This window comes from Silurus aristotelis, assembly GCF_946808225.1.
Source record: "Silurus aristotelis genome assembly, chromosome: 27".
Taxonomy (NCBI): Eukaryota; Metazoa; Chordata; class Actinopteri; order Siluriformes; family Siluridae; genus Silurus; species Silurus aristotelis.
In genome coordinates, this window is record NC_139600.1 from 14,738,274 (window position 1) to 14,763,809 (window position 25,536).

Below are 25,536 nucleotides of genomic sequence, written 5' to 3' on the forward strand. Positions count from 1 at the left end.
TATAAAAAAGAATACAAATAAATGCATAAGAATAAATGCATAAATCCAGAAATATTAATTTGAGAAAAATAAATTTCCTAATAGATTATGTGTATTTAGAGAGAGAAAAAAAAAGTCATAATTTTTCTTTTTATTATCAGATTATTTATTGAATCTGCACAGAACAAATTTGCTGTAATGGAAAACAAAAACACGAAAATCACAAACTGCTCTTATATACTACATCCTTTAGCAAAAATAAATAAATCAACCGTTCTCTTTCTGAAATGCATCCTTACTCGACATGACGTCGGACACCTTGTCCATCAGGATCTCCTGATTATAGATACAGTGGGTAAAATACTCTTTCAAAAACTTGCCATAATCCTGGTGAATTATAACTGGGTTGGTTAATTGAACTCGTTCTCACAGTCTTCTAGCAAAATAATATAAATCATGCAAGGAAAAAATAAAATGAAGCCGTTTTCAGGAGACGAGAGTAGCCTCGCATTCAGCCAACGCCTGGATCATGAGCTCGTCAGGAACCTCCTCTTTTTCCTGCATGGTCTTCTCCACCTCATGCAGCGCCTCCAAGCACGGAGCGTCATCATCCCAGCCTTCCTGCTCCTCCTCCGTCTGGTTAAGTGGATCGGATCGGCCAGTTTTCTGCCCCTTTTCTGAAACGCAGCTCAATTCGATGTTCCCCAGCTCGTCCATGAGGAACTGCTGATCGTCTTCGTCCTGAAAACGAACGCACTCGTAAGTTACATCGTCACATACGTGGCATTTTGTATATAAAGTGAGTTAGAACTGAGTCACGGACCTCCTTCAGCATGTAGCTCATACACACCTCCTGTGGCAGGGGGGAACCTGTGTGAAACGGGTCGATTATAATAAGGAACAGGTGGAGAACTGTGATGCGATCACTCACTTCAGATGTGTGGACTCACTTGAGGACCTGTAGTTCTGTCTCCTGCACTCAGGATCATGGCACCTCTGGTACCAAACTTCCTCTTTCAAATCCACGATGATCCTGCAAAGATTGAAGAACACCGGTGTGGGTTTGTTCTGACACGACGTCCTCCCGCTTTGATCGGTGACTGATTTCATCACCGTTTACTCACATGATGTTGTTGCTCTTGTGGAAGCGACCCACGTTAGAACACCAGCGGAACTTCCCCACATCGTAGACCAGCAGCTGCTCCGACACGAAGTACGTCCAGCGCCTGATGTCTGTGAGATCGTTAAACTCAAGCTCGGGCTGATATTACACACACTGAGAATCAAATCAAAAGCTTGTGCTTACTTCCTTGGACTCCGTCCCTGTGCAGCAGCTTCAGCACAAACTCGTCCAGCTCCTTGTACGGTGAGGTCTGATGTTCACCTGCCAGCTCTGAGGATGAATCGTAGATTAAACGCATGGAAATGAAACGTTCTTAAGCGGCCCTGTTTCATCACATTCCTTCTGTAGTCTCTCATATGAGGTTGTTTCAATCACCCAGAACAATCCGATTCGGATCCTGGCAGCTGGGATAGAACCTTAAGACGGGTAAATTCATGTTTTTGCTATGTTGGGTACCACTGGTTTATCTCTAAGAACTGTGGTTTCACAGGAAAATGAAAGCCCAGCCACTCATCTTCTCAGAATTCCACGCCAGAATGGCTGGAGAACATTCCCAAATCACATGGAAATCAGTGTCCTCTTTTCCCTTACACTTCCAAAAATTCCAAAATCTAAAACACTGCGGCCAAAATTGTTCGTTAAAATTGAAAATCTTTGGCTGAAGCTTTAGTAAACATATCCTGCTGCGATTCCTTTTGATTCTTGGACGATTTGAGGTTTTTCTTGGCTTCGAAATGCCGACGTCTTTCATTGAATTGTTTTGATTCCCAGCAATTTTCTCATCTTGGACATTTTGGTATTGATTGTTGGTATTTCTAATCTCCACTCGTTAAAAACAAACGGCTGGGAAACGCTGATGTGGAAACACTGCACTCTAAAGTTAGGGTCAGTGTCACTACGAGGGCAACGCAGTCGAAGTGCATTGTGGGAGATTTATGGGAGTTTATGGGCAGTGTGTGCTTTAAATGAACACATTATACAGAGGCTATAGAGTCTAAATAATCATTAATAATATCTATGTAGTCTTTTGTAGTGACTGAGTTTCCCCTCAGCTTCCTGAACATTCTTACTCACATTATAAAAGATATGCAGTCAGAAATGATCATGAATATGACTGTAATCCCCAAATTCTTTTGCCAGATTGTTTTCAGGTTATTCCAAGTATCGCGCTACTGAATTATTGATTCTGATTAGTCAGACGGTGAATTTTTTTATCTAACAGCAGCTCTGAGAGTAGTTCCAGGTAAAAGACTGGTCCCTAATACACAAGTTGTGTTGAGTAATGAATGAGCAGTGTGTAAGGGACGTACCACCCGAGCTGTGAGGATCTCTGTGTCGAGCTGAACACGGAGATTGTTTCGAAGTCCCGTCTGGAGCATCAGACGTCAGAATCCTTTGAGACGTAAAGCTGAGTAGAAACGACGTCACGTTTGGTTGTGCAAAAAAAGTTGACCAATAAACATTAAATAAAATGTTTCGCTAATTTTTTTAAATACTGAATGTAGGTGATGTCGATTAGTTGTTAAATGACAATGTGTGCTATAAATATACAAGTTCAAGGCTACAGAATATACAATATATCATCATATATAGGCTTCAATTACCTCACATTGGTGATCAAAGAGGCCAGGAATATGCATTCCTCCTCCGTAGTGCGTCTGCCGGACCTCGGGACAAACTCGTTATCCACAGCAACAGAGAAGGCGGCGTTCTTCCCCAGTTTGGAAGACTTGTACAGGCGGAAGTTTCGGTTTTTAGTGTACACACCTGCAAAATACACGGGGTTTAGATTAAGAACATTGGATCATCATTTAGGTTCAGTTTGTGCTCAGAAAACTGCATTCAGCCTCACCGAGATCCACAAACAGCTGCTTCTGTCCATCCTTTCCCTTCACTATCAAAAAGCTCAGGTCTTCCTCATCCTTCTCATTATTTTTCATTCGCTTCGACTGAGGCTCCTCGCTGACATCATCGACGACTTCTGGAGAGTTCCCTGGGCTTTGTGGATGACATCACACATATGACCTTAGAGCTCAAATACAAGACCGTACATAAAGAAAAACGATAACCATATACTATACAATTATCCCAGAATTAAGGAGTTCTTTTCTACTATAATATAATCTAAAAATAATTACTAGAACGGTTCTTGAATTTGCTTTGACGATAAGTCAGTCGGAACTCAAGCTAACTGGGGGGGTTGGGGGTCCATGATCCATGGAGGGGGTCTGTATATTATCAGGTGCAATAATGTGCATATTATATGACATAAACATCTTATATGTTTCACTTTTCATTTAATATTATCTTTTGAAAAATCTAACTTATCATAATACAGAATCAGTGGGAGCTTCATTTATCAATGCATAAAACATATTGCAGTCCATGAAAGTGGAAGTAAAAAAAAAAATGTTAAAGTTCGGCCCAGTGCCAAATAATTCACGACCCGGTACCAATTCGTGGCCTGGTGGTTGGGGACCCTGCTCTAGAGAAACCTCCCAGCAAGGGCATTTGTGTAAAAAAAAAAAAATTATATAGCAGATTTTGGGGATTGTTTTAATCATGCAGTATTCAATCACCTTCAAACTCATTTGGAGGAAAAGCCCATATAACAATGTACCGTCTGTGTTTTTCTGCACACGATGATCATTTACTTACTCATACTGAAAACTGCAGATCAATATGAAATGCAGTTCAGTATAAAATATTAGTGGCTGCTGTAGTCTTCCTCACCCTTTATGCAGATATTTCAGTGCTGGTTTGAGTATGTGATGAATGAAATTGCCTAGAAGAGATAAACACAAACGCTTACGTCATTTACTGTAAAATAAAGAATAAATGAATTGGTGATTCAGAGTGATCAATGAGTGAGAGAGTCTAGTGAGGGAAAGAGTAATACTGTTAGAGACAGAGCGAGTCAGTGACTGTCAGTGAGTTACTGAGTGAAAGAATGATTTCCTGAGTGAATGAAAGACAGTGAGAGAGTGAGTGAAAGTGAGAGAGTGAGACATTAAGAGAGTGAGTGAGAGAGTGAGACAGTAAGAGAGTGAGTGAGTGAGTGAGACTGCGTGGATGAAAGAATGATTGTGCGAGTGAAAACGTGATTGTGCGAGTGAAAATGTGATTGTGCGAGTGATTGTGCGAGTAAAAGCGTGATCGTGCGAGTGAAAACGTGATTGTGCGAGTGAAAATGTGATTGTGCGAGTGATTGTGCGAGTAAAAGCAGGAAAATGTGATTGTGTAAGTAAAAGTGTGTTTGTGTGAGTAAAAGCGTGAAAACGTGATTGTGTGAGTAAAAGCGTAATTGTGTGAGTAAAAGCGTGAAAACGTGATTGTGTGAGTGAAAGCGTGATTGTGTGAGTAAAAGCGTGATTGTGTGAGTAAAAACGTGATTGTGTGAGTAAAAGCGTGATTGTGTGAGTGAAAGCGTGATTGTGTGAGTGAAAGCGTGATTGTGTGAGTAAAAGCGTGATTGTGTGAGTGAAAGAGTGATTGTGTGAGTGAAAGCGTGATTGTGTGAGTAAAAGCGTGATTGTGTGAGTGAAAGAGTGATTGTGTGAGTGAAAGAGTGATTGTGTGAGTGAAAGCGTGATTGTGTGAGTAAAAGCGTGATTGTGTGAGTGAAAGAGTGATTGTGTGAGTGAAAGCGTGATTGTGTGAGTAAAAGCGTGATTGTGTGAGTGAAAGAGTGATTGTGTGAGTGAAAGCGTGATTGTGTGAGTAAAAGCGTGATTGTGTGAGTGAAAGCGTGATTGTGTGAGTAAAAGCGTGATTGTGAGTAAAAAGCGTGATTGTGTGAGTGAAAGAGTGATTGTGTGAGTGAAAGAGTGATTGTGTGAGTAAAAGCGTGATTGTGTGAGTGAAAGAGTGATTGTGTGAGTGAAAGCGTGATTGTGTGAGTAAAAGCGTGATTGTGTGAGTGAAAGCGTGATTGTGTGAGTAAAAGCGTGATTGTGAGTAAAAAGCGTGATTGTGTGAGTGAAAGCGTGATTGTGTGAGTGAAAGCGTGATTGTGTGAGTGAAAGCGTGATTGTGTGAGTGAAAGCGTGATTGTGCAAGTAAAAGCGTGATTGTGTGAGTAAAAGCGTGATTGTGAGAGTGAAAACGTGATTGTGTGAGTAAAAGCGTGATTGTGTGAGTAAAAGCGTGATTGCGTGATTGTGTGAGTGAAAGCGTGATTGTGTGAGTGAAAGCGTGAAAACGTGATTGTGTGAGTGAAAGCGTGATTGTGTGAGTGAAAGCGTGAAAACGTGATTGTGTGAGTGAAAACGTGATTGTGTGAGTGAAAGCGTGATTGTGTGAGTAAAAGCGTGAAAGCGTGATTGTGTGAGTGAAAGCGTGAAAACGTGATTGTGTGAGTGAAAGCGTGATTGTGTGAGTGAAAGCGTGAAAACGTGATTGTGTGAGTGAAAGCGTGAAAACGTGATTGTGTGAGTGAAAGCGTGAAAACGTGATTGTGTGAGTGAAAGCGTGATTGTGTGAGTGAAAGCGTGAAAACGTGATTGTGTGAGTGAAAGCGTGAAAACGTGATTGTGTGAGTGAAAGCGTAATTGTGTGAGTAAAAGCGTGAAAGCGTGATTGTGTGAGTGAAAGCGTGAAAACGTGATTGTGTAAGTGAAAGCGTGATTGTGTGAGTAAAAACGTGATTGTGTGAGTGAAAGCGTGATTGTGTGAGTGAAAGCGTGATTGTGTGAGTGAAAGCGTGATTGTGCGAGTAAAAGCGTGATTGTGTGAGTAAAAGCGTGATTGTGAGAGTGAAAACGTGATTGTGTGAGTAAAAGCGTGATTGTGTGAGTAAAAGCGTGATTGTGTGAGTGAAAGCGTGATTGTGTGAGTGAAAGCGTGAAAACGTGATTGTGTGAGTGAAAGCGTGATTGTGTGAGTGAAAGCGTGAAAACGTGATTGTGTGAGTGAAAGCGTGATTGTGTGAGTAAAAGCGTGAAAGCGTGATTGTGTGAGTGAAAGCGTGAAAACGTGATTGTGTGAGTGAAAGCGTGATTGTGTGAGTGAAAGCGTGAAAACGTGATTGTGTGAGTGAAAGCGTGATTGTGTGAGTAAAAGCGTGAAAGCGTGATTGTGTGAGTGAAAGCGTGAAAACGTGATTGTGTGAGTGAAAGCGTGATTGTGTGAGTAAAAGCGTGAAAGCGTGATTGTGTGAGTGAAAGCGTGAAAACGTGATTGTGTGAGTGAAAGCGTGAAAACGTGATTGTGTGAGTGAAAGCGTGATTGTGTGAGTAAAAGCGTGAAAGCGTGATTGTGTGAGAGAAAGCGTGAAAACGTGATTGTGTGAGTGAAAGCGTGAAAACGTGATTGTGTGAGTGAAAGCGTGATTGTGTGAGTGAAAGCGTGAAAACGTGATTGTGTAAGTGAAAGCGTGATTGTGTGAGTAAAAGCGTAATTGTGTGAAAGAAAGCGTGAAAACGTGATTGTGTGAGTGAAAGCGTGATTGTGTGAGTAAAAGCGTGATCGTGCGAGTGAAAACGTGATTGTGCGAGTGAAAATGTGATTGTGCGAGTGATTGTGCGAGTAAAAGCAGGAAAATGTGATTGTGTGAGTAAAAGCGTGATTGTGTGAGTAAAAGCGTGAAAACGTGATTGTGTAAGTAAAAGCGTGATTGTGTGAGTAAAAGCGTGAAAACGTGATTGTGTGAGTAAAAGCGTAATTGTGTGAGTAAAAGCGTGAAAACGTGATTGTGTGAGTGAAAGCGTGATTGTGTGAGTAAAAGCGTGATTGTGTGAGTAAAAGCGTGATTGTGTGAGTAAAAGCGTGATTGTGTGAGTAAAAACGTGATTGTGTGAGTAAAAGCGTGATTGTGTGAGTGAAAGCGTGATTGTGTGAGTGAAAGCGTGATTGTGTGAGTAAAAGCGTGATTGTGTGAGTGAAAGAGTGATTGTGTGAGTGAAAGCGTGATTGTGTGAGTGAAAGCGTGATTGTGTGAGTAAAAGCGTGATTGTGCGAGTAAAAGCGTGATTGTGAGATTGAAAACGTGATTGTGCGAGTAAAAGCGTGATTGTGTGAGTGAAAGCGTGATTGTGTGAGTGAAAGCGTGATTGTGAGTGAAAGCGTGATTGTGTGAGTGAAAGCGTGAAAACGTGATTGTGTGAGTAAAAGCGTAATTGTGTGAGTAAAAGCGTGAAAACGTGATTGTGTGAGTGAAAGCGTGATTGTGTGAGTAAAAACGTGATTGTGTGAGTGAAAGCGTGATTGTGTGAGTGAAAGCGTGATTGTGTGAGTAAAAGCGTGATTGTGTGAGTGAAAGAGTGATTGTGTGAGTGAAAGAGTGATTGTGTGAGTGAAAGCGTGATTGTGTGAGTAAAAGCGTGATTGTGTGAGTGAAAGAGTGATTGTGTGAGTGAAAGCGTGATTGTGTGAGTGAAAGCGTGATTGTGTGAGTGAAAGCGTGATTGTGTAAGTGAAAGCGTGATTGTGTGAGTAAAAGCGTGATTGTGTGAGTAAAAGCGTGATTGTGTGAGTAAAAGCGTGATTGTGTGAGTAAAAACGTGATTGTGTGAGTAAAAGCGTGATTGTGTGAGTGAAAGCGTGATTGTGTGAGTGAAAGCGTGATTGTGTGAGTAAAAGCGTGATTGTGTGAGTGAAAGAGTGATTGTGTGAGTGAAAGCGTGATTGTGTGAGTGAAAGCGTGATTGTGTGAGTAAAAGCGTGATTGTGCGAGTAAAAGCGTGATTGTGAGATTGAAAACGTGATTGTGCGAGTAAAAGCGTGATTGTGTGAGTGAAAGCGTGATTGTGTGAGTGAAAGCGTGATTGTGTGAGTGAAAGCGTGATTGTGTGAGTGAAAGCGTGAAAACGTGATTGTGTGAGTAAAAGCGTAATTGTGTGAGTAAAAGCGTGAAAACGTGATTGTGTGAGTGAAAGCGTGATTGTGTGAGTAAAAACGTGATTGTGTGAGTGAAAGCGTGATTGTGTGAGTGAAAGCGTGATTGTGTGAGTAAAAGCGTGATTGTGTGAGTGAAAGAGTGATTGTGTGAGTGAAAGAGTGATTGTGTGAGTGAAAGCGTGATTGTGTGAGTAAAAGCGTGATTGTGTGAGTGAAAGAGTGATTGTGTGAGTGAAAGCGTGATTGTGTGAGTAAAAGCGTGATTGTGTGAGTGAAAGCGTGATTGTGTAAGTGAAAGCGTGATTGTGTGAGTAAAAGCGTGATTGTGAGTAAAAAGCGTGATTGTGTGAGTGAAAGCGTGATTGTGTGAGTGAAAGCGTGATTGTGTGAGTGAAAGCGTGATTGTGTGAGTGAAAGCGTGATTGTGTGAGTGAAAGCGTGATTGTGCGAGTAAAAGCGTGATTGTGTGAGTAAAAGCGTGATTGTGAGAGTGAAAACGTGATTGTGTGAGTAAAAGCGTGATTGTGTGAGTAAAAGCGTGATTGTGTGAGTGAAAGCGTGAAAACGTGATTGTGTGAGTGAAAGCGTGATTGTGTGAGTAAAAGCGTGAAAGCGTGATTGTGTGAGTGAAAGCGTGAAAACGTGATTGTGTGAGTGAAAGCGTGATTGTGTGAGTAAAAGCGTGAAAGCGTGATTGTGTGAGTGAAAGCGTGAAAGCGTGATTGTGTGAGTGAAAGCGTGAAAACGTGATTGTGTGAGTGAAAGCGTGATTGTGTGAGTGAAAGCGTGAAAACGTGATTGTGTGAGTGAAAGCGTGATTGTGTGAGTAAAAGCGTGAAAGCGTGATTGTGTGAGTGAAAGCGTGAAAACGTGATTGTGTGAGTGAAAGCGTGATTGTGTGAGTGAAAGCGTGAAAACGTGATTGTGTGAGTGAAAGCGTGATTGTGTGAGTAAAAACGTGAAAGCGTGATTGTGTGAGTGAAAGCGTGAAAACGTGATTGTGTGAGTGAAAGCGTGATTGTGTGAGTAAAAGCGTGAAAGCGTGATTGTGTGAGTGAAAGCGTGAAAACGTGATTGTGTGAGTGAAAGCGTGAAAACGTGATTGTGTGAGTGAAAGCGTGATTGTGTGAGTAAAAGCGTGAAAGCGTGATTGTGTGAGTGAAAGCGTGAAAACGTGATTGTGTGAGTGAAAGCGTGATTGTGTGAGTAAAAACGTGATTGTGTGAGTGAAAGCGTGATTGTGTGAGTGAAAGCGTGATTGTGTGAGTGAAAGCGTGATTGTGCGAGTAAAAGCGTGATTGTGTGAGTAAAAGCGTGATTGTGAGAGTGAAAACATGATTGTGTGAGTAAAAGCGTGATTGTGTGAGTAAAAGCGTGATTGTGTGAGTGAAAGCGTGATTGTGTGAGTGAAAGCGTGAAAACGTGATTGTGTGAGTGAAAGCGTGATAGTGTGAGTGAAAGCGTGAAAACGTGATTGTGTGAGTGAAAGCGTGATTGTGTGAGTAAAAGCGTGAAAGCGTGATTGTGTGAGTGAAAGCGTGAAAACGTGATTGTGTGAGTGAAAGCGTGATTGTGTGAGTGAAAGCGTGAAAACGTGATTGTGTGAGTGAAAGCGTGATTGTGTGAGTAAAAGAGTGAAAGCGTGATTGTGTGAGTGAAAGCGTGAAAACGTGATTGTGTGAGTGAAAGCGTGATTGTGTGAGTAAAAGCGTGAAAGCGTGATTGTGTGAGTGAAAGCGTGAAAACGTGATTGTGTGAGTGAAAGCGTGAAAACGTGATTGTGTGAGTGAAAGCGTGAAAACGTGATTGTGTGAGTGAAAGCGTGAAAACGTGATTGTGTGAGTGAAAGCGTGATTGTGTGAGTGAAAGCGTGAAAACGTGATTGTGTAAGTGAAAGCGTGATTGTGTGAGTAAAAGCGTAATTGTGTGAAGGAAAGCGTGAAAACGTGATTGTGTGAGTGAAAGCGTGATTGTGTGAGTGAAAGCGTGAAAACGTGATTGTGAATAAAAGAATGAAGTTCACGAGGTGATTCTCCGCTACTGGACTCGTGAACACAGATGGTGAGCTGAACACGATACAGTAACACACTCAGTAACACACACCAGTGTGCTTGTTGTCCTTGAAGGCACAGTTGAGGAGCTGGAAGATTAGGTGTCTGCTGAACTTCTCAGCTGTGCTGGAGTCCAGATTCAGCACGTCTTTAGCAGTGCACTGCACACCGTACACCTCCTCCAGCTTCACACACACGTGCTGATGTTGGAGAAGAACAGAATTATGGTTATGGTGCGCTATAGACGAACAGACGCTTCTTCCTCAGACAGCACTAAAGGCTTTTTATGATTTCATTCTGCGTATATGATGTTTGACCTGAATCAGTGCCGCCACCATCTTTGTGCCATCCAGGTGTGTATTAGACGCCACATCGAACTCCAGGTCAAAATAAAGCTTGCAGACAGCGCCCTCTGGAATCACCTCATAGCAGTGCATCAGAGACTGTCTGTGTGAACTACAGGATAAAGTCGGATTACACAGTGTAGACGTGAGGAAGGTGTACATTCGGCTCCAGAACATGGAATAGGAACGTTACCTGTAGTAGTGCCAGAGCTCACTGTAGCTGGTGACTAAATAAACCCTCTGTCCTGCCACAGTGTTTGCTTTCTCCAAGGCAAAAACATGGACGTCCTGAAAAAGGACAAAAGACGATTAGTATTGCAGAATCCCCAGCATTATTAGTCTCTAATCATTCTTTTACAGCTGAGTGATCACCTGTTTGCAGCGCTGGCTGAAGGCGACGGCGTGGCTCTGGCGAGGGAACAGTCTCCATACAGAGGTCGGCTGCCACGGTTGGGACAGACGAGCTTTATAAGGGCAGCTGATGGGGGCAGAGTGATAGAATAGAGCCCTCTGCTCCACCGCCTTCACCCGCTCCTGCCACTTTCCACTCATCATCCTCACCACATCAGCAGATTGGTGTGTCAATGCATCTTCCCCTGTCATTGTAAAAAACAAGAGAAAGGGGAAAACACGTGTTATACAATCCAAAACATTTTGTATTTTATTGTATGTAGCACAGTTTCAGGCTGTGGATTTCACCCCCAGGCCTTCAGTGACATCCCGAATCAATCCACTTCATAATATCATCATTATGACACCATGAACGCTGCATCTCACACAGTGAGAATGAATCTCATCACTAAAGCAAGAAACTTTTTTGGCCGACCTTTTCCTCATAGTCAGAAGACGTGAAAATCCTGATGTTATTGGACGCCTGCTAGAAGACCCCAACTCGAAATCTGATTGGTTAAAGCAACAGTTTCATTCAGATGTATTAGAAACCAGAGGAGTTTGCATTGTTGATTTTTAATTGCTGACCACGCGCAATCTGATTGGACAGAAACTTAAACATGAACTTACACTACAGGAAGCAGCACAACCAAGAGAAAAGCTACGAAATGAAGAGAATGGACTATTGAGAATAATTTATTCATGGAATTATTATTGTTATTTACGGAAAATAAACATGTAAGAAATGCATACAAAATTGTAGCTTAGGGGTGTGTGTGTGTGTGTGTGTGTGTGTGTGCAAGTTATAAACTGTCCACCCAAACCCGAGTACCAGGTGACTTCATTCGGACCTTTCCAACATGGCGGATGCGGTGACGTAATGCGGAAGTTATAAAAACATCATGACGCAATGACATTTTGACGTGACGTCAATGACGTCGCACAAACGTAAGACTGTATTTTCGTATCAGACCGACAGCTTTTATCCTGTAATATTCTACTCCCATAAAATCTATTCATCTAAAACCCAAAACTGTATCCCGCCGTTTAGTTGCCATGACACCGGTACTAATCCAACAGGCTCGTGGCCTGCCAAAAAAACATAATACTGAATGGTCTGAATAAAATCAAGCACATAGTAACACTTTACACATTTAATACTTACAGTGTTTATTTTATTCGAGCATGTAGTTTGTAATGTTTCCGTCATGAAGCCGCACCGAGTCTTCCCGGTTCAATCTGCCAACATGTCACGTGACGTCGTGTTTTGATATTCGCGGGCCGTAGTGCATGTCGGGCAAACAGGAACTAATACCACGGTTGCCAGATTTATATCTATTCCTTCATAGCAAATATTACATCATAACCCTAACTCTGATTTTCTTTTTTCATGTTAATCATATGTTTTAGTTGTGTGAAAACATTGTTTCATTTCTGTTACTTTGCTTTTCTTTACTTTTATTTCAGACTGTTTATTGGCATTAAATCTTTTTTTTTATTAAGTAATAAAAAAACGACATAATGCCATGTGTATATACTGTTCCTTATATAATCGTTTTTTTTATTTTCCTATATTTACTAACTCAATCTTTTATTTTAAACAATATATTACATAATGTCACTAGCTATCTATTCTTTTTTTCTTATACTCGGATTTTTTATTTTTATTTTGATGATGGTGAATAATATTATTACCAATATAACAATGATAATAATAATAACAACAATATAAATGATAATAATAATAATAGCAATAATAAGAACAATAATAATAATAATAATAACAATAATGATTATAATGATTATAATAATAATAATGTAATTATTGTGGTGTAATTACGGAAGTTTAAAGAGGCCATGCTTTATCATGTGTATTAGGCATAAGAACATGTTCTACAGGCAGCTTTACTGATAATAACTATATAACTTTTTTATTATTTAACACAATATATTTAATAATGTCACTATTATTTTATTTATTTAGTTAGTTATTCTTAAACTATTTGACTTTTGTATAAGAACATATATAAGAAAGGCAGGTTACGAAATGGAAGGTATTTTGATGATAATGATATTGATAATTAATAATAATTATGATGATAATGTTAATAATATATTATTATAATAAGTCTTAACCTGACTGTTACGGTTAACGTTGTAAGAGTTTGAGAGAATATAATCTGGCAACCCGGATTTTATTTAACGCAGGCGCAGTGCACGCCAGTAGTTGGTGCTGAAATTCGGCGCGCGCATTTGAAGGGGAAAAATGGAGTTGTTGCGCGCGCTGCAGCTGTTGAAGTTACCCGCGGTGTCCACCGGTACCTTTTATATATCATATATCATATTATATTATATATCATTTATTTCCATTATAATTTAGCCAGCCTTTAGAGACCGGTGTGTAAAATACTTACTGATGTCTTCTGCCACTCGGGCTGGTCACTGAAGCGCTAAGCTAACATCATTAGCTAAAAACAGCCCGAGTCCCGGTAGTAAACAGCGCTAACAGGGCGCGCGCGGCGCTAACAATCCCGGAGCTCGTGGACATCATGTCGGTGTATTTCTGCTTGGGACAGTTACAGCGGGTTACTCTGCTCTATTACTGAACTTCAGGATCTAGAAATAAACACATAGTCGAGGGAGTTTCCGTCTCAAATCAGCTTCTTCCTGCGCTGGTAGGAAACAACGTGTGAAGAAAAGTGATAGCAGGAGTGATGGAGAGAATGTGTTAGAGAAGTGAAAAGCAGGAGTGATGGAGAGAATGTGTTAGAGAAGTGAAAAAAAAGAGTGATGGAAAGTGTGTTAGAGAAGTGAAGAAAAGAATGATGGAGAGAGTGATGGAGAGAGTGTTAGAGAAGTGAAGTAAATAGTGATGGAGAGAGTGTTAGAGAAGTGAAGTAAATAGTGATGGAGAGAGTGATAGAGAAGTGAAGAAAAGAGTGATGGAGAGAGTGTTAGAGAAGTGAAGAAAAGAGTGATGGAGAGAGTGATAGAGAAGTGAAGAAAAGAGTGATGGAGAGAGTGTTAGAGAAGTGAAGAAAAGAGTGATGGAGAGAGTGATAGAGAAGTGAAAAAAGAGTGATGAAGAGAGTGTTATAGAAGTGAAGAAAGGGTGACGAAGAGAGTGATAGAGAAGTGAAGAAAAGAGTGATGGAGAGAGTGATAGAGAAGTGAAAAAAGAGTGATGAAGAGAGTGTTATAGAAGTGAAGAAAGGGTGACGAAGAGAGTGATAGAGAAGTGATGAAGAGAGTGATAGAGAAGTGATGAAGAGAGTGATAGAGAAGTGAAGAAAAGAGTGATGGAGAGAGTGTTAGAGAAGTGAAGAAAAGAGTGATGGAGAGAGTGATAGAGAAGTGAAAAAAGAGTGATGAAGAGAGTGTTATAGAAGTGAAGAAAGGGTGACGAAGAGAGTGATAGAGAAGTGATGAAGAGAGTGATAGAGAAGTGAAGAAAAGAGTGATGGAGAGAGTGATAGAGAAGTAAAGGAAAGAGTGATGGAAAGTGTGTTAGAGAAGTGAAGAAAAGAGTGATAGCAGGTAGGATGGAGAGTGTGTTGGATGGATGGATGGATAGATAGATAGAAAACTAAATAAAACATTTTTAAGGTAATAAAGGTGTTTTTTTGTGCAAATCAATCAATTATAATGTGTATGTGTGTGTGTGTGTGTGCAGCCTGGGTGGACTCCGTGTGGGAGTGTGAGTTCACAGACACTGAACCCCTCGACCCCACTGTGGAAGATGAAATAAAAGAAGACGTGAACGTCTTTAAGAAAGTGTATAAGCAGTTGCTGCCTTTCTCCTGTGAAGAGAAAAACACGCAGGTAATCCCGAGACTCAGAAACCACGGATTGGAGGTGCGTCGTGTGGATTTTGTGATTTATAGAGCATAACGTGGTGTGGGTTTCTGTTCAGAGCGTGTGGAACGTGTTTGGAGAAAACGGCGTGTCGGTGAAGTCTCTGGTGGCCGTGCTGGCGTGTTTCGTCCTCGGCGCCAAAACCAAATCGTCCAGTGTGGAGCAGAGACGCGTCAGTCTGCAGGCTGCGTCTCTGTACCTGCTGCTCCTCAGAATCCCAGGTGAGCCTCCGTGTCTCCTCCTGCCCCACCACGCGGGAATAATTAATCCCGTCTGAATAGGGCTCAAGACATAAACCCCTCAACAACATATTAATAAACTCACAGCATGATGCAGTGTTTATTCGGTTGATATCTGAGGTCGTGTGATTGAAACTTGGTGTAATATTTATCTTTTTGCAGGCAGCGTGGTCAATAAAGTGTTCCACCAGATCCTGTTCGACACATGCCTGGACATTGTGCTGAAATGCTGGCCGCAGAGCTCGGGGAAGAAACGTAAGAAAGATGCGATAAAGAGCTCGCAGGCTGAATCCAAAAGCGGGAAACGCCCCAAACCCCCGAAGAAAGTCCCAGAGGAGGTCTGTCTATTGTTAATTAAAGTTCACTTCTCCGTCAACCAGTCATACAATAATAACACATTAAAAAACAGTGCATGTTGATGTGATTCCAATCCATGAGATGAAAAGGTTTTAGAGTATGATGAGTGACTGTCTGTCTACGTTCCTGTTCCAGATGGAGATCGATGAGGAAGAGGAAGAAGAGGACGAGGAGGTGTATTTTTCAGCTCAGGATCTTTTGGTAATGCGTGAGGACGTGGCAGGACTCGTACGAACGCTGCTTAAACTGCTGGAGAAGTTTTCACTCCGGGACAAACCGCAGAGCGCCGATAGCAGCGTGCGGGTCAGTAAACACTGATGATGATAAAGCACTCTTGCACTAATCCTGTGTTAGACATCACAATGTCATCACCACTGCAAACAGGAAAGGGCTTAGAGCTGATCCTTGCTGCAGTCCAACCTTCACCTTAAACCATTTCCTGCTGAACATTTTACTGCTGTCACACTGTCCTCATACATGTCCTGCACCACCCTCACATACTTCTGACACACCAGACTTCCTCATACAATACCACATCTCCTCTCTCCACCCTGTCGTACGCTTTCTCTAAATCCACAGACACACAATGCAACTCCTTCTGACCTTCTCTATACTTCTCCATCAACATTCTCAAAGCAAATAAGGCATCTGTGGTGCTCTTCCTCGGCATGACACCATACTGTTGCTCACAGATGGTCACCTCTTCTCTCAGCCTGGCTTCCACTCCTCTTTCCCATAACTTCATGGTGTGACTGATCAACTTAATTCCCCTGTAGTTACTGCAGGTCTGCACATCTCCTTTATTCTTCTTCCAAAATCATGTTAAAACTTCACTGCATCTCTCCTAAACATCTCCATGCTTCTACCGGTATGTCATCTGATCCAACCGACTTTCCAGCCTTCATTTTTTTAATCACTGCTCTCACTTCCTCCTTACTAATCCTATCCACTTCCTGCTTCATCAACTCCACATCCTCCAACCTTCTCTATCTCCCATATTACTCATTTATCAGCTGCTCAGAATAGAATAAAGTTTCTTTTTTTTTTTTTTTTATTGCGAACAAGAAGTCAACAATAAATAATCACAAAACATGTATAAATAAGCATTTAAAAGTATAAAACTGTTACTGTAAAACAATAAATGTTTCTTAGAACAGATTTAAGATAAGAATAGTTTAGACCTTTGAGTTGAAAGATTCTGAAATGTTCTTAAAGGAAGTAATGAGGGACTTGCTATCAGAGGAGAATAATCTGAAATTGGGTTTACAATGAATAGCTCTGGTTCTGTGAATGAGATTTACCCAAGATACAAAGCAATAAAACAGTATAATCAAAATGATCATCTTTAGAGTGAAAATCTGATAAAACCAAAAAGGTATATTTTTCCTGCTGATCATCTGATGGATTTGTTTCTGTGCTCTCAATGTTGCAGTTGTTCACTGAACTCACCAACTTCGAGCCAGTCATCGGAGCGCTGTCCTTCTCTGAGCAACGGTCAGTGTCTCACACTATAATTCCTGATGGGTATCTGTAACGATGTATTTCCTCCTGATTGGTTAACGAGGTGTTAGTCTTCTGTGGCATCTGCTCCTACAATGTAGGTGAAAAGGACCAGGTTTTTAGGCGATTCGTTGCTATAGTAACGCCTTGCTCAGAGATATATTAACGATGGACATGAACACTCAAAATAAGCTGAATAATGTAGTTTGTTTGTTTTTTATTTTGATTTCAGCGATGTGGACAAACTGCAGAGCCTCCCTGAGCTCGCTTTTCATGGCCTTTGGCTTCTCTGCTCCTCCAATCACGGTGAAGGAAATGAGGTGGGCATGTAGAAATCATCTCGTTTGTGTGTGTGTGTGTGTGTGTGTGTGTTGGGAGGAGTTGGGAATACTGGAATCTAAGTGGTGGAATTGGTGTGTTAGTGAGTTTGTTGAATGAATGAAATGAGGTTTCTGTTTTTTTGTCTTCAGTGTCGCCGGCGTGTCTTTCACCGGCTGCTGTACGTCATTCTGATGATGAAGAAGGACAGAGTTAAACCGTGTCTGCTCACTCCATCACAGGCCGTCTGTGCCGCTCGAGACCAGGCCATCCTCTTCATCAGGTCAGGAAAAAAAACATGTACTGATGTCATGAAAAAAAGTTGTTAAACCTATGATTAGAAGAAGCTGATGGTAAAATCTTGTATTAATCCTTGTATTGTGTGTAAATGTATCATTAAAGGTATTTCTAAATTTGTAAAGTAAAATAAAAAAGTGTGTGTGTGTGTGTGTGTGTGTGTGCGCTGCAGTCACATCATGGACGAGCAGAAAGAGGTCATGTTGCCACTGCTTAAGATCCTCGTACAGCACATCTGTCACCAGGTACATTACAGAGGATTCACTTTACTAATACTTATTTAGAATAATTCAAAATTATACAACATGTGACTAGGCTGTGTGTGTGTGTGTGTGTGTGTGTGTGTGTGTGTGTGTGTGTGTGTGTGTGTGTGTGTGTGTGTGTGTGTGTGTGTGTGTGTGTGTGTGTGTGTGTGTGTGTGTGTTCAGATGGTGGAAAAGGCAGAATACCGTGCCAGTGGTGCTGAGGCTGTGGGGAAGCTTGTGACCAAGATGCCATGTAACAACTATGCTGCTTTTGTCAAGTGGCTTCATAACTATTCTCTGAACACCAGGGTGAGAGATCAAGAAGAAACAGTAACTCGATTCACATACGTTCATTAAAGTAGGGAAACTTCACCTCCATTTCACTTCCTGTACATGCAGGTAGCGTTTCGGATGTTTGCTCTGGACGTAGCCATGGTGCTGTTGGCGCAGGAGGAACGGGAGGCAGACGGGGCGCTCGAACCCGATCTGGCGTTGTACCTCTCGCACCGTTTCTTAGTGCACAGCGTGGTGTATGGTCGCCGCTCCGACGTCTCGCCTACAGTCCGAGCACATGCCATGCACTGCCTCGCCCTGTGTCTCGAGCTGCCCAGCCAAAATGCCACCAAATGCATCCATGAGCTCTTCTCTTCCTCCTCCACTAGTATGTTCTTCCCCTTTGTTATCTGCTTCATCACTGTAACCCGGAGTGAAGTGCATCTTTATCACAGAACAAGAGTAATGAGTAAGATCTTCATGCTAGTTCATGCTTCTTTTTTTTCCCTCAGCCGGCTCACAGACAATGATGGAGACGGGACACTCGGAACGTAAGCATAACATATCTGCTTAGGACTGAATGTAGAACAGGGTGTTAAAACAAAAACAAAAAACACCCAAACTATTGACTATATGGTGCATTTACAGTGTAGTTCCCTACTAATACATTTTAGATTCCTAAAAACATTGCAAGCTGTAGAGCTTTTGTTTGATTTTTGATTTTTTTGCCCCAGAGACTCTAAAGAGACCAGAGACCGTTCAAAGAACAGCCCTGACCTTTCGCACCATCGATCTCACCAAGCACAAGAGCCTGGGAGCTGTGAGTCGCCACTGCACCAACGACGGCATGAGCCGTGATGCTACCGCAATTGAGTGTGAGTCTGCGTACAGTACACGTGTGCTAATGTGCATCCTGCTTGGGTTGAGTCTTTTATTGAATTCCTCTGTACTTTGTTTAGATCAGGAAACCTTGGCTCTGTTTAAACAGCGTGTGAGTGACCCCAAAACCAACGTTCGGAAATGTGCCCTCGAGGTAATCACACACACACACACACACACACACACACACACACACACATTTGGGTGTTCAGCGTAACAAATGGTATCTAGTGATGATTTAGTTTGTGTGTGTGTGTGTGTGTGTGTGTGTGTGTGTGCACGTGTGTAGACGATAATGAGTCTGCTGAAGCACGGGGTGATCACGTGTAGTGCGGAGAATCTGGAAATTCTGTCCGAGCGCTGCAGAGACCCGGCAGTGTCTGTGAAGAAGAAAGCCATGCAGTGCCTCATGGATCTTCTCACTGTGAGTTCATTATTCAGCAGCCACTAGGGGGAGCTAAAGTGCACTCACTCTTCTATTACACTTTGTACTGAAGCTCTGAAGAAAAAAATGTGTTTGCTGGTTAAAACTGTAAAAAAAAGTGTGTGTGTGTGTGTGTGTGTGTGTGTGTGTGTGTGTGTGTGTGTGTGTGTGTGTGTGTGTGTGTGTGTGTGTGTGTGTGTGTGTGTGTGTGTGTGTGTGTGTGTGTGTGTGTGTGTGTGTAGGCGCTACCTGACAACATAGAGGTGCAGGAGGCATGGCTGAGGGGCGTGGTCCCGGCTGTGATGAACTCTGAGAGCTCTGTACAGGACAAAGCTCTCGAGTGCCTCAACGACAAAATCATTACTCACATCAAAAGTCAAGGCAGCTATCGTCATGACAACGCCTCCCAGAGAGTGGCCTGGGATCTGCTGAAACTCATGTGTGATAAATGTCAGGACCTCAGGTGTGTCTCGCTCTTTGTTTCTCCCACCAACATGCCATCTCTTCAACTTTGTTTTTGTTAATGGACTTCGTAGGATCTACAGTAGCTACAACCTTTCTGCTGAAGTCTGCATATTTGAGTCTGTGTGGAATTTGGAAATGAAAAATGTGTAGGAACCCTGTTTACGTCTCTCTGCAGAAGATATTTCAGTAAGGCGTTCAGCATATGGTCAAGGCAGGAGAAGTTCTCTGCCACGTTGGTGAACAGTCTGATCTGGCACACGGAGCGTGACCACGCAGCCGCCGCATGGCTCATGCTAGCCAAAGTGTCCAGCTGCTGCGCTAAACTCAACATGGGGACCATTCTGGAGGCTTGGGATCGCACCGTCAGGTCAGAACTCGCACACCATGCACACGTCACCATATTACAGATGTACAGTGAAGGAGGAGAACCACATGACCCTAGACATTAAATATTAAATGAGTAAATATTAGTTTTTGTTTTTTAGGTCTCCTGTAGTTGATGTGGCTACAACCGGCCACATTCTCACCGTCCTCGGTCACATCGCAGCGTCTCTCAACAACGATACCAAAAGCAGGATCATTGGCGAGTTTTTAAATGAGGTGTCTTCTTTTGTATACAAATGAAGCCACACATTTCTGAATGATTATTGTGTGTGTAGACGATCTGATGGGGTGGCTGAAGAGCTTCAGTCTTCCCCTGGAGGTGATCAGCGCCAGTGTGGACGCTCTGTTCAGTCTCGGCCAAGCCGACAACATCAAGGAAACCATGGTGACATTACAACCCAGTGAACTATTCTTTAACCATTCATTTGAAACACACTTTACATTCAGCCTGTGTGTGTGTGTTCCAGAGCTTTCTGAATAAGTACTGTGGAGAGCTGGTGTCTGTGTGTGAGGAGTACCTGTCCACTGTCCTCTTAAATGAAAGAGGAGCAGAAAATCTAAATGAGGATCTTCTGGTAATCACAAAATGTTTTTATTCCTAATCTTATTCACTACACTGTTGTCTTATAAACTAATACTCTCTCTCTTTCTCTCTCTCTCTCTCTCTCTCTCTCTCTCTCTCTCTCTCTCTCTCTCTCTCTCTCTCTCTCTCTCTCTCTCTCTCAGGTGAAGCACCTGTACACTCTGGGCGTGTCCTCTCTTCACTGCCCTGCAAAAGTTCAAAAACGAGTCTTTCTCCTCGTTCAGTCCATTCTAACCACATCTGAGCAACCTGGTTTGTTCATTTTCTTTCATCCATACATCCCTCCCTCCATCCTTCAACTGTAGTTTTGAAATCATACTCATGTGTACGTTTATTGCCTATAACACATTAAGTACATTGTAATGTAATTTTTTTTACTTCCAGTGGGTGAAGAGGGTGCGGAGCTGCCAGCCAGTCAACCTCTCTCTCAGTTCAAGCCCTCCTCGATGCCGACAGTGGTACGAGCTCACGCGGTCATCACGCTAGGTATGACGTGCACCACCCAATCAACATTTCCTTTTTTTTTTAAATGAAATCAAGCTCATCACTGTTCTCTCCCTCTTCTCCCGTGTCTCTGCAGGGAAGTTGTGCCTGCAGCACGAGGAGCTGATGATGCGCTACGTTCCCGCGTTTGCACGCGAGCTCGAGGTGGGAATGGAGTTGGCGGTGCGCAGCAACGTGGTAGTGGTGCTGTGTGATCTGTGTGTGCGCTACCCCAACACAGTGAGCAGGTACATCAGTAACATCTCAGCCTGCCTCCGAGACACCGAGCCGATCATCAGAGAGCAGAGCCTGATCATGCTCACCAACCTGCTGCAGGTAGGAAGAGTTTAAGGAAAGAAACGCGACTGAAAGGTTTGGTTTGTAACACCAGCTGCTGTGTCTGTTTTTCAGGAAGAGTTTGTCAAATGGAAGGGTTCCCTGTTCTTCAGATTCGCTGTGGCCCTGGTGGACCCGGACCCCTCCATTGCAGAGTGGGTTCTCAGTTTGCAGTGTTTTTCTGAATATTTTTTTGTATTGATGTTCATTGGTTTATTTCTGCTGTTGTGAAGTCTCTGCGAGTACTGTCTGGTGGAGCTGCTGCTGAAGAAGAACCCGCTGATGTTCTCTCAGCACTTCATCGAGTGCATCCTTCACTTCAACGCTTACGAGAAACATAAAAAATACAACCGCTTCACGCAGACGGAGAGGTGAGTCAAAATGGTTTTCGCATGCCTCCGTTTTCACAACTCAAATTTTTCCGTTTTGTAGATCGTTTTCAAAAAACGACGTTTTCGTCAAACGGTTTCGTGCCCAAACAAAGTACATAAAATAAATCTTGATGTTTTATTTGAACAATCACTGGGATTAAAGTGTGTGTGTGTGTGTGTGTGTGTGTGTGTGTGTGTGTGTGTGTGTGTGTGTGTGTGTGTGTGTGTGTGTGTGTGTGTGTGTGTGTGTGTGTGTGTGTTGCCAGGGAGAAGAGCAGGTTTTCTCTGAAAGGACAGATGAACCAGAGCAAACGTTTCAGGATCTACAGATTCCTCCTGAAACACTTCACCGATGAGCAGCGCTTTAATATCACAACCAGAATCAGCCAGGATGTCCTGGGTAGGGTGTGTGTGTGTGTGGGTAAAAGGCATTGAAGAGTGTGTATTGTATCTTTGTGACTTTTTTGCAATGATAATGAGTTTTATTGTGTGTGTGTGTGTGTGTGTGTGTGTGTGTGTGTGTTACCCGCAGCATGCTTTGTGGATTCAGAGCTGCCTTTAGATTCGGAGGGTGCCGAGCTGCTGGCCGATGTGTTTGACGTTCTTTCACTGAAGGAGATCAAGCTGATAGCCATGAGCGGCTCTTCAGCGAGCGACGATGCTCCTGAGGACGAGATGGCTGTCGCGAAAGCTGTGCTGCAGAAGAAACTTGTTTCCCAGGTTACAATCCTCTTTCTGTCTCTCTCTCTCTCACACTGACACACACTCACACACACACACACACACACACACATACACACACACACTCACACTCACACACACACACACACACACACACACACACACACACACACACACACACACATAACTCCTTTAGAAAGAACTCTTCCACCTATTCAGACCCTGCAGTATTATTTGCAACACTGTGGCTTGGACTGAATATGTGAATAAAACTACAAAACTGGTCCAGGATCAGCCTGAGCTCTTCTCCATCTCTCATATTAAACTGCAAGAGGTCTGATCTCAGGTCAGTGGTTAAACTCAGAGGTCTTTTGGTGCGCAGGTGCAGAAAAAGAACTTTGTGGAGAACATGATCCCTATGGTGATCGCCCTGAAGAACATGCTGGAGGAGAAGCGCTTGCCCGTGCTCAAACATCTCATGTCCTACCTGCAGGTAAAAAGTCAGAATTAAAGGTCAAATGGGAATACACAATGGTAGATTAGTTGTGTTTGTAAGAAGGGGATTGTGTGTGTGTGTGTGGTAGGTGGCCATGCAGGACTATCGCTCTGAGGTGAAGGAACTCTTTGCAGGAGATGAGCAGTTGGCTGCAGAGGTGGAGTACAACCTGAAGATGTTTGAGAAACAAAAAGAGCAGCAGGAGTTGGAGCAGCGGCTTAGCAGCTTCATACTGTCACCCAGAACTAAAGTGGGTGTCTCTTTCTTACACACACACACACACACACACACTCTTCTGCCCCAGGGCTGAGTTTTTTTTTTTCTTTTTCCTTTTTTAAAAAAAAAAATTCCATACACACATACATCATCTTAGGTTTCTGTTATTCCGTGTGTGTGTGTGTGTGTGTGTGTGTGTGTGTGTGTGTGTGTGTGTGTGTGTGTGTGTGTGTGTGTGTGTGTGTGTGTGTGTGTGTGTGTGTGTGTGTGTGTGTGTGTGTGTGTGTGTGTGTGTGTTTAGGGCAGCACCACTGCATCTTCAGCTCCAGGCATCAGAGGCACACCTTTGCCACCTCATTCTGCCCAGAGACCCTCAAACACCCCAAAATCTGCAGACGAACTCCGGTAATACCCCTCCACACACACACACACACACACTACATCCTACCAAGCAGTTTTTACTAAAATATCAACTCTACACAAAATATTACAAAAATATTATTTCACCAAAATATTGTCTTTTTAAAAACTGCTCGACCTTCACCAAACTACATATTTAATACCATCAGACTGTTATAATGCCAGAGTCTGTGTTTTTCCTCTCAGACATCGTACCTTCACTGAAATGCTGACCCCTGTGGGCCAGAGACCTTCTCGTGGTGTAACGTCTTCAGGTAAATTCACAAATAATAATAATAGTAATTATGTTGGCTGACGTAAAGCCCATGTAAAGTGGATTTAGTGGGATTTTTTTCTCCTGTAACCACGTGTACATTTGCTTTTATACCACAGTTAGTGATTGTGATGTTTATTATCTGACATGCAAACCGGTTCATTGCTTGTAGGGCCTTCAAAAGGAGTGTATGATGGGAGAGCGATCAGTACGCCGCAGGGTAGGACTGCATAAACACAAAACATATGTGTGTGTGTGTGTGTGTGTGTGTGTACAAAGAATAGACACTTATCATGAAGTTTTTAGGATTCATTTGGTTTTACGTTATTATTTCTTTTTTTGCTTTAAAGTAATTGTACTTTATCAGATTCACACCGTCTCGTCTTTAAACCCCCCCCCCCATAGAGAGCATGAACGAGGTGACGTTCGGAGAGCAGTTCAGTGCCATCTGCTACGAAGGAGCCGGTATCTTCTTTATCTGTTTAACTCCTTTTACTCAACACTGTCTGTTTGCTTCTACTCAGACTTTTAACATATTTGTAATTGTTTCTGGCTGCAGGGAAGAGTAATGACAATGTTCTACACCTGATGTCACCTGAGCACGAGTAAGTGTCTACTGGGATCACAGATCAGCACTGACACACAATAAACAATAAACATGCGTGTGTTTGTATATTTTATTTTTTTATAGTCTGTTAATATAATTTGCACTGATTTTTTTTTTTTTCCCACCTGTTCCCCCCACCCCTCCTTGTGTGAAGAACTCCAGCCCCGAGGCAGTGGAACGTCGAGTCTCCTGTTGTGAGGAAAAGCCGGAGCAAGAGAAGGCCGTTATGAACATGTGTTTATATATTAGATGATTGTGTTCCCGTTATCTCTTTCTCTCTCTGTCTGTGTATCCTTTCAAAATTATCACTTTTTTTGTATTTTTTTTTTTTACTGAAACAGTAAACTGTTTTCTGTGTATTTTCTGTGTGTAGAAATAAAATGATAGAGACCCGGATAATAAACGAGTTGCTTTAATATGTATCACACTGTGAGAACGTCTCTTTTTCTCTGTCTCTCCTGTGTGTGGTAACTGCACTGCTGTTAGAGTTCCATCTCTCCTCTCATGCCCCATCCATCCATCCATCCATCCATCCATCTCTCCTCTCATGCTCCATCCATCCATCCATCTATCCATCTCTCCTCTCATGCCCTATCCATCCATCCATCTATCCATCTCTCCTCTCATGCCCCATCCATCCATCTATCCATCCATCTATCTCTCCTCTCATGCCCCATCCATCCATCTATCTATCCATCTCTCCTCTCATGCCCCATCCATCCATCTATCCATCTCTCCACTTATGCCCCATCTATCTGTCTATCTCTCCTCTCATGCCCCATCCATCCATCTATCTCTCCTCTCATGCCCCATCCATCCATCTGTCTGTCTATCTCTCCTCTCATGCCCCATCCATCTGTCTGTCTATCTCTCCTCTCATGCCCCATCCATCCATCTGTCTATCTCTCCTCTCATGCCCCATCCATCCATCCATCTATCTCTCCTCTCATGCCCCATCCATCCATCTATCTGTCTATCTCTTCTCTCATGCCCTATCTATCTGTCTCAGCTCTCACCCGCACACATCCAAACGCTTTCCCGCTTACATCCGCCTCCTGTACTCTGATTGGCCAGCACGCACACCCTATACCTCTGATTGGATTTTTCGGATGTCTCTCAATTACCCCGGC

General features: G+C 42.6%; 2 protein-coding genes across 3 annotated transcripts; one reads left to right on the forward strand and one right to left on the reverse strand.

Annotated features, from left to right (window-relative positions):
* Positions 1 to 121: 121 nt before the first annotated feature.
* On the reverse strand, positions 122 to 12,032 carry primpol (primase and polymerase (DNA-directed)). Of its 2 annotated transcripts, none has more exons than XM_083532903.1 (14): positions 11,890 to 12,032; positions 10,707 to 10,930; positions 10,528 to 10,622; positions 10,308 to 10,446; positions 10,043 to 10,190; positions 3,836 to 3,887; positions 2,955 to 3,100; positions 2,707 to 2,869; positions 2,416 to 2,510; positions 1,286 to 1,372; positions 1,104 to 1,212; positions 930 to 1,012; positions 803 to 849; positions 122 to 720 (listed from the first exon to the last, which is right to left on the reverse strand). In XM_083532903.1, exons 2-14 carry the CDS (start codon positions 10,887 to 10,889, stop codon positions 466 to 468), a joined length of 1,602 nt encoding a protein of 533 aa, XP_083389029.1. In that variant the 5' UTR covers positions 10,890 to 10,930; positions 11,890 to 12,032; the 3' UTR covers positions 122 to 465. The 2 variants fall into 2 exon arrangements, with proteins under 2 accessions (XP_083389029.1, XP_083389028.1); XM_083532902.1 differs by having other exon boundaries at positions 2,413 to 2,510.
* A 905-nt stretch (positions 12,033 to 12,937) lies between these two features.
* Positions 12,938 to 24,809, forward strand: ncapd3 (non-SMC condensin II complex, subunit D3). Its single transcript, XM_083532710.1, has 35 exons — positions 12,938 to 13,042; positions 14,398 to 14,546; positions 14,638 to 14,800; positions 14,981 to 15,156; positions 15,311 to 15,478; positions 16,608 to 16,669; positions 16,908 to 16,995; positions 17,146 to 17,276; positions 17,463 to 17,535; positions 17,719 to 17,844; positions 17,935 to 18,196; positions 18,321 to 18,359; positions 18,543 to 18,683; positions 18,768 to 18,841; positions 18,977 to 19,111; positions 19,354 to 19,574; positions 19,752 to 19,943; positions 20,062 to 20,159; positions 20,236 to 20,345; positions 20,428 to 20,535; positions 20,687 to 20,795; positions 20,928 to 21,029; positions 21,124 to 21,362; positions 21,438 to 21,517; positions 21,596 to 21,733; positions 22,000 to 22,133; positions 22,266 to 22,453; positions 22,797 to 22,907; positions 22,999 to 23,160; positions 23,428 to 23,531; positions 23,733 to 23,800; positions 23,972 to 24,019; positions 24,205 to 24,264; positions 24,359 to 24,404; positions 24,561 to 24,809. The coding sequence occupies exons 1-35, from the start codon at positions 12,991 to 12,993 to the stop codon at positions 24,634 to 24,636; spliced, it is 4,233 nt and encodes a 1,410-aa protein (XP_083388836.1). The 5' UTR covers positions 12,938 to 12,990; the 3' UTR covers positions 24,637 to 24,809.
* The last annotated feature ends 727 nt before the right edge of the window (positions 24,810 to 25,536 follow it).

What these genes read in the sequence shown, in the direction of transcription:
- primpol (XM_083532902.1), bottom strand. Translation starts at nt 10,889, where the DNA reads ATGATGAGTGGAAAGTGGCAGGAGCGGGTGAAGGCGGTGGAGCAGAGG. An exon ending in TGGTGGCGGCACTGATTCAG is followed by an intron (nt 10,191 to 10,307) that starts GTCAAACATCAT and finishes CTCCAACATCAG; the next exon opens with CACGTGTGTGTGAAGCTGGA. An exon ending in ACAGAACTACAGGTCCTCAA is followed by an intron (nt 850 to 929) that starts GTGAGTCCACAC and finishes CGTTTCACACAG; the next exon opens with GTTCCCCCCTGCCACAGGAG.
- ncapd3 (XM_083532710.1), top strand. Translation starts at nt 12,991, where the DNA reads ATGGAGTTGTTGCGCGCGCTGCAGCTGTTGAAGTTACCCGCGGTGTCC. An exon ending in CAGGCCATCCTCTTCATCAG is followed by an intron (nt 17,277 to 17,462) that starts GTCAGGAAAAAA and finishes TGTGCGCTGCAG; the next exon opens with TCACATCATGGACGAGCAGA. An exon ending in ACTATTCTCTGAACACCAGG is followed by an intron (nt 17,845 to 17,934) that starts GTGAGAGATCAA and finishes CTGTACATGCAG; the next exon opens with GTAGCGTTTCGGATGTTTGC.